Source organism: Saccostrea cucullata, unplaced genomic scaffold, assembly GCF_032062105.1.
Source record: "Saccostrea cucullata isolate Sc308-1 unplaced genomic scaffold, CSIRO_AGI_Scuc_v1 ctg21237, whole genome shotgun sequence".
NCBI classification, from domain to species: Eukaryota; Metazoa; Mollusca; class Bivalvia; order Ostreida; family Ostreidae; genus Saccostrea; species Saccostrea cuccullata.
In genome coordinates, this window is record NW_026936654.1 from 1 (window position 1) to 7,299 (window position 7,299).

The 7,299-nt window shown below is 38.7% G+C and overlaps 1 protein-coding gene across 1 annotated transcript; it reads right to left on the reverse strand.

The window, feature by feature from the left end:
• Nucleotides 1-3,339: 3,339 nt before the first annotated feature.
• On the reverse strand, nt 3,340-4,167 carry LOC134246163 (uncharacterized). Its single transcript, XM_062728483.1, has one exon. It carries the CDS (start codon nt 4,165-4,167, stop codon nt 3,340-3,342), a length of 828 nt encoding a protein of 275 aa, XP_062584467.1.
• Nucleotides 4,168-7,299: the final 3,132 nt, after the last annotated feature.

The window sequence follows — 7,299 nt, forward strand, 5'->3', positions numbered from 1 at the left end:
AGTCATTTGAAACTTACTTACCTCGGTGGTCGCCCACTTGGCGCAGTTGTACGAGCGTTTGCTCTAAAGTCGCAGAGTAAGGGGTTGATCCGTACGTCACGGGTTCGAATCCCACTATGGGAAGTGGAGACCGGTCCTTCAGACGAGAAGGTCCCGTGTCGCAGTTGGTGCTGGCATGAAAAAGACCCCTCACTTCTAAATGCCCCAGAGTGCCGAGTACAAGACAAAATTTGCAGCTCTTCACCGCAAATGGTGGCATCTGGCATCTGCATATGAGTGAAAAATTAACGAAAGAGACGCTATACAACATAAAACAAACAAAACAAACCTTCATCGGACAAAAAATAAACGGATGCTTGCTTTGCAGCTTCAAATGCTTGAAGATGCAAGTGATAGTGAGGAGCATGCGCAGAAGTCGACCTTCCTTTGTAGATCTCACCAGTCGCTGTACTGTGTCGGGAATCGTCATCGCTGGAACCATGGCTACATTTTCCTTTACTTGACGCACTAATAAGTGGCTTGGAAACATCTTGACCCGATTTGTATCCACTTGTCAGCTTTGTGGTTGAAAGAATATTGTTCTTGCACATACCACTAGATATGCTTAAAGAAAGAAATGTATATCTCTAGCATAATTAATTTTTTTTTTATTAAAAATACGTAAAAATCAGAAACTGGTAGGGCTGGGACGATACATCTTTTTTATATATCGATACGTTTCATGATATTTGAGCCACGATACGATATGTATGACGATATGTTTAATTGGTTATTAAATTTTTTTTTGCATTGAAATAACAAAATATTTCTCTGCAAATAAGAATAATTTATTCAAAGTAGTTGTTTATATGTTTTGAAACAACATTTTACTTAAGTGGTTTTAATTATTTTTATTTCATATGATCTATATTTATATACAGGTTTCTTTATTTTATATGTTCAATAATTTTTTGCAATATTTTGATATTTCTTCATATCGATCTTACACAGAATCGATTTATCGTCATAGCCCTAATAATGACAAAAGAACATCACGTAATGGTATATGCACATTACATAATGATAAAAGCACATCACGCAACGATAAAAGCACGTCATTTAATGGCAAAAGCATATCGCCTAATGACAAAAGCATATCACGTAATAATAAAAGCAGCCTGCGTAATGACCTATATACACCACATAATGACAAAAGCACATCATATAAAGATAAAAGCACATCATTTAATGACAAAAAAAACATCACAAAAAGATAAATGCACATCATGAATTTAATTTAGCCACGATAAGACCAGGCTTTCCATTCAGTCTACTGTAAGCTTCCTCAGCACCCTGTCAAATGCCAATCAGCTTACAGTGTTTCCATCCCGTGTAAATTAAGTTAATTATATTCTATCAGGACTACTCATGACATCCGTCCATATATAGAAAAAAAAAGGGGGGGGGCATCCTCAGCCCGTCGCATGTATTTAGGGACCCTTGATAAATTGACTTCACATCCTTGTAAATATAACCAAGTTCCATTTCTCGTTTCAAGTATTTCATTTAATAAAGATCTCAATGAAAAATAACAAAAACAGTCGGTACATCTATGAGTGTAAGTCCTAACAGTAGTGTAGACAACGCCCATTCGTAGGTATGATAAGTTAAAATAAATTAAACATCTTTGTACTAATAGAATACAGTGGATTGCGGTGTCCGTGCGGTGGAGAAATTATGGGCTACTTAAGTTGTATTCAAGAGTTTACATTATTTTATCATACCTAAGTCACTAGTGATATTTACAGCTAAACAGTCAATGATGTTGATGACGTATTTTTGGTGATGAAACTGACGTTCGGCGCTCATATATATAACCTTCTATAATGGTCACGTGATCACAACAAACCAATGAATAATTGTCCTTTTTGGAGCCTCACGGAACTACTTTACATACATAATGTATATAACAAAGAAAATAATGTCGCTGAAAATGTCCGTTCTACATGTAAGGTAGGTGCTATAAATTCTAATTGATATACATAATAAATTAAATAAGTTCAACAAACAATCTGTAATAAAACGGACACGCACAATCCACGGCGTAGTAATACCGGACAATAATGTAAACACATAAGTATTGTGCTACACATTCAAGTTCCAAAACATTTCGTCAAATAAAACATAATTCAATGACAATACTGCAATAAAATAACATTAAACTATCAATTATAAATATTTGAGAACACGGACAGTGTTATTTTGATCGTATCAATTGTAAAACAACAATGCTTATGTCACATGACTATTTCCTTCGTAAGAAAGATGGCAGACGCTCAATATACAATGCACGTGATAATACTGGAAAAAGTAAGTAAATTACAGTCATAATATGGTAGATAATGATGGAAAACTGATATATCTCAGTATCAGTCCCTTACTGTCTGTTCAACAATTCAACAATATCTCGCTAGATTGTCTAGTAATACAAAAACAGCATTTGTTTACATAACAACGTCGAAGTGCAATGTGTATTGCATCAATAATTTAAGTAAACGATAAAATGACAAAATAACATGAACAATAACACATTTCTAATAATTTACAACTGGATGCTACTTTACATCACGAAGACAATATACTACACATGCCCGTGAGTTTTATGCAATATTCTAAAGTCCACCCCTATACATATTATATGGTGATTAACAATAACACTAAGCTGAAATCCACCCCCATACATAACACTGTCAAGTACTAAGTCCATAATGTTACACTTCCCCCCACTTAAGAGTCAAATTCTCCTGAATTTAGTCTTGATTAATATTTAATCTTCTTCACCTAGTCTTAGTTGGATTCCTTCTCTATTGATCTCGTCAATTAGGCTGTCGAGGGAGTCGTCTCGTCGTTTTTCTATCTGCTTAAGCATGTCTAGTAAGAGTTTGGTGTCGTGATGTACTTTACCTTTCGCAATCTCTCTTAGTGTGGCAAATAGGTAGAATTTGGACTTTAACCTGATGTTACTAATTGTTGGTGGACTGGAGCCAGGGAGGGCCAGGAAATTGTATTTGTGCAGTAAATCTTCCTTGCTTGTGGGCGTCAATTTCCTAGGGAGAGTTCCTTCGCTATGGCCAAAAATTCCCAATGCCATGTCCAACTTGGACTACTTCCTCATCCTCCCACTCTCTTGGCGCTGCTGGGAATAGGGGGAGACACCCCTTTTTCAGCAATTCCTTTGCTCTTTGTATGCTGATATCTGTTTCTTCCGTCCTTGGTTCTGCTTTCTTATCCTTTTTACACTCTACTTCTTTAGATGATTTTTGCTGATCTCCCTTAGGGTATTCTCGCACATCTGCCTGCTCATCCGATGTTTTTTTTAGCTGCTTCCCTCTCCGTCTCCTTCGTTCGCCTCTTCACTTCTTCTCTCTCCATCCCTTCCTTGCGTCTATTTACTGCTTCTCTCCCTGTCTCCTCCGCTCGCCTCTTCACTGCTTCTCTCTCCATCTCCTCCGCTCGCCTCTGCGCTTCTCTCTTCATCTCCTCCGCTCGCTTCTTCACTGCTTCTCTCTCCATCTCCTCCGCTAGCCTCTTTGCTTCTCTCTCTATCTCCTCCTTGCGTCTCTTCACTGCTTCTCTCTCTATCTCTTCCGCTCGCCTCTGTACTGCTTCTCTCTCTATCTCCTCCGCTCGTCTCTGCACTGTTTCTCTCTCTATCTCCTCTCGTCTCTTTGCTGCTTCCCTCTCTATCTCCTCTCGTCTCTTGATTGCTTCTCTCTCTATCTCCTCTCGTCTCTTGATTGCTTCTCTTTCTATCTCTTCCTCTCGTGTCCTTACTACTTCTGTCTCCCTCTCCTCCTCAGCTAATATTATCCCCGATGTTGATGGGCTTCCCAGTGGTGTTAATGGGGTCCTCTCTGGAGTATCAGCCAGTCTAGGTGCTTTCCTCTTCCAAAAATCTGACTCTGCCTTTGTCACTACCTTAAGAAATTGCCCCTCCACCACTAATTTTGTTGCAACTGTTGATATTTCCCAATCAAGGTCAACCTTTTTATATGATATGTCGTCTGGCCTGCACTGGGTTGTAGCTGGTATCAGTGCCATGCGCCTGAGGAGGTTGTCCATCGACCGCTTGTCGCGCAAGACTTCATCCGACAGCTCGGCTTTATACCATACGGTTATGACACCCATTTCTAGCTTTAAGTACGCGGTATTTGATCCTGTGCCTAGGTTTATCTCCGCCAGATCTAAATCTTCTAACACGCTTGGGCGGCTGGGGCTGTATTCCCTCTTACCATGTGGCTGAACTCTGGTACTGGTAGGCCTCTTCCAACCTTCTTCCTACTCTTTAGCTGTCTTGGAAGGTCTTCTCCAGGACTGGACGGCGGCCAGCACCTCCATTCTGGCTTTGATTGCTTCTACCGAGTCCTCTGGGGTTGGGGCTATGACCTCACAATAGATTTCCGGATGGTAGGCAAGCCAATACCCATTATTCTCGCTCAAGAAGTTTCTTGGCATTAGTTCTAGTCTAGATCTGTGGTCAAACAGGATGTGTTCTTTTAAGTCTATCATACGGCGAAATGGCTTCTCGGTTGGACACCACACACATACTACTGATAACTTCCTATGTGGAGCCGCAGCTAGGTGATTTTTCAGGGTTCTCCTGGTCTTGAAAATCTTATGGCACAGGCTACAGCACATCTCTCCCTCTGATGGTCTCATGTTGCCTATAGAAAAATTAATTCCTTAACTAGTGCTTGTATAGTATTTGTATAGATGAACATGTCAAAAATGGCCTTATCTAGGATTGATTTTATTTTGCTATAAAACAAAGTCAATCGCTTATTCTAAGAATACAGTATGCAACCCCCTATGCATAAGCTAGTACAAGATTGGAAATTCTTGTTAACTTAGAATTTAATGTATATAGTTGATAAAAAGGGTTCCTAAGGGAATCAGTCAGTCAATCAGTCAGGTCTAATTCTTCATTGTTTTTGTAGATTCCTCCCAGGATCAGGAAGTCACATCAATTATCCATTTATAATTTTATTCCAGCAGTTGATGAAATCAACAAAAGTATCAGTCCGGTCCAGCCCTAGACAACTGTTTTCCCATCAGTCCCGTCTAACCCTAGAGAACTGCTGTCTACCTACAGTCCGGCCAGCCCTAGACAACTGAGGTCCACCTACAGTCCGGCCCAGCCCTAGACAACTGAGGTCCTAATGTGCAATAATAGTAATGATCAGTTACTATCTACACATTCACCTAGTGTGGTGCACCACCTAGGACAACATCCACCTTAGACATGTATCAATATAATAAAACAAAACCAGAAGTCTCTGTCGAGACTGAAGCTCTACTGGTTTGAACTTATAGCAAAGGCAGAGAAAGTTCTCTCCAGCTGGGATTTGAAACTTTATAAACAGCATTAAATAGAATGATCGTTGATAAAGTCTCTTTATGTTCTTAGTGTAGTCTACTTGTGTGCCAAGTTATACTGAAATCAGACCAAAACTGTAGGAGGAGTAGAAACAATTTTACAGACATTTCTATTTTTAGTAACCACGGCAACACCGTTCATCAAAATTAAAATTCAATAAACAGAATTATGTATCTTAGAGTATTCTACTTGTGTGCCAAGTTATATTGAAATCAGACAAAAACTGTAGGAGGTGTAGCATTTTGAAACAATTTAACAGATATTTCTGTTTTTAGTAACACGACAACACCCTTCATCGAAATCAAAAACCGATACACAGAATTATGTATCTTAGTGTATTCTAGTTGTTTGCCAAGTTATACTGAAATCAGACCAAAACTGTAGGAGAGGTAGCATTTTGAAAGAATTTCATAGAAATTTCTATTTTTGAAAAGAACGACACGGCAACACCCTTCATCGAAATCAAACGCATGCACAGAATGATGTAACTTAGTGTGTTCTACTTGTGTGCCAAGTAATACTGAAATCAGACCAAAACTGTAGGAGTAGCATTTTGAAAGAATTTCACAGAAAGTTCTATTTTAAATAACCACAACAACACCGTTCATCAAAATCAAAAACCGATACACAGAATTATGTATCTTAGTGTATTCTACTTGTTTGCCAACTTATACTGAAATCAGATCAAAACTATAGGAGGAGTAGCATTTTGAAAGAATTTCACAGAAATTTCTATTTTTAGTAACCACGGCAACACCGTTCATCAAAATCAAAAACCGATACACAGAATTATGTATCTTAGTGTATTCTACTTGTTTGCCAACTTATACTGAAATCAGACCAAAACTATAGGAGGAGTAGCATTTTGAAAGAATTTCACAGAAATTTCTATTTTTAGTAACCACGGCAACACCGTTCATCGAAATCAAAAACCGATACACAGAATTATGTATCTTAGTGTTGTCTACTTGTGTGCCAAGTTATACTGAAATCAGACCAAAACTGTAGGAGAAGTAGCATTTTAAAAGAATTTCACAGAAATTTCTATTTTTAGTAACCACGGCAACACCGTTCATAGAAATCAAAAACCGATGCACTATTCTATGTATCTTGGTGTAGTCTACTTGTGTGCAAAGTTATATTGAAATTAGACCAAAACTGTATGAGGAGTAGAATTTTGAAAAAAAATGTTTACAGACAGACGGACAGACAGACGGACGGACGCCGGACGCATTACTATCGCATAAGCTCTTCTGGTCTCTGACCAGTAGAGCTAAAAAATCTGGTATCATCATACTACTGTCTGACATCATTCAGTTCTGTGGTGTGAACTTCCTGAACCAGGGTGGTAAGTTGATGCCTCGATATGGCATCAATCTATCAAGATGATAAGCCTTAGCAGGTTGTTTCAAAGATCTCTTTACTAGATAAGTCAAGTCATCTAGTTGTCTTGTTACGAGGTAAGGCCCTTTCCATTTCGATGTTAACTTGTGGCAAACACCTATTTTTCTGGACCCGTCTAACAACCACACAGGTTGTCCTATGCTCAGTGGTCGCTTCTTTGCCTTTAAATCATAGTATCTTTTCTGATACTCAGAACTTTGCTTTAGATGTTTTCTTGCAGTCTCATGTACTTTGATCATATCTGCTTGTAATTCTAGAACATATTTTTGTGTTTCAGGCTGCACATCATCATCGTCAATTCCTCTTGGTAAAGGTAAAAATACCTCCATTGGCAACACAATGTTCCTGCCAAGCATCATTTGGTTTGGAGTTTGTCAAGTACTGGCATGAACAGATGACCTATATGCCATGAGAACCTGTGGTAGATATGTGTCCTACTTCCTTTGATTCTTCTTACAATAGGCTGTGAGCATACAAGT